Source organism: Pterocles gutturalis, unplaced genomic scaffold, assembly GCF_000699245.1.
Source record: "Pterocles gutturalis isolate BGI_N339 unplaced genomic scaffold, ASM69924v1 scaffold44057, whole genome shotgun sequence".
NCBI lineage: Eukaryota > Metazoa > Chordata > Aves > Pterocliformes > Pteroclidae > Pterocles > Pterocles gutturalis.
In genome coordinates, this window is record NW_010111828.1 from 11910 (window position 1) to 12293 (window position 384).

Genomic DNA, 384 nt, shown 5'->3' on the forward strand with positions numbered 1-384 from the left:
CTGCAGAGGGATCCTCCTCTGCTCTCACTCCTCCCCGGCCACCTCACTCACCAAGGTCATTGCAGAACTGGTCCATTAATTCATCAAAGACTAAACAATCCTCAAAGCCCTGGGGGGGAAAATAGAGGGTAAATAGGCAGAAGAAACCACACGTTCATAAGTGCTCTCACGGATGCTTTGCTCATGTAGCTGTTCACATGTGCCGGGTCCCACTGACCACAGCTTCAGAGCAGGAGTCTCACTGCAGGCCACCCTCCCAGGGGTCTTGCAGAGAAATCCAGGGGGTTGCCTTTCCAAGCAGGCTGGGACTGCCCTGCTGGACCCCCTCCCACGCAATCCTCTGCCCCACGGGAAGGTGGCACCACCACGCCATCCCCTTTCCTC

The 384-nt window shown here is 56.8% G+C and overlaps 1 protein-coding gene across 1 annotated transcript in view; it reads right to left on the reverse strand.

The window, feature by feature from the left end:
- The window catches only part of KMO (kynurenine 3-monooxygenase (kynurenine 3-hydroxylase)), a 10044-nt gene that overhangs the window by 1046 nt on the left and 8614 nt on the right, over nt 1-384 (reverse strand). Inside the window, exon 11 of the mRNA XM_010073838.1 lies at nt 52-109. Within this exon, the coding sequence (XP_010072140.1) occupies nt 52-109 (58 nt within the window). The remainder of the gene's footprint in view (nt 1-51; nt 110-384) is intronic.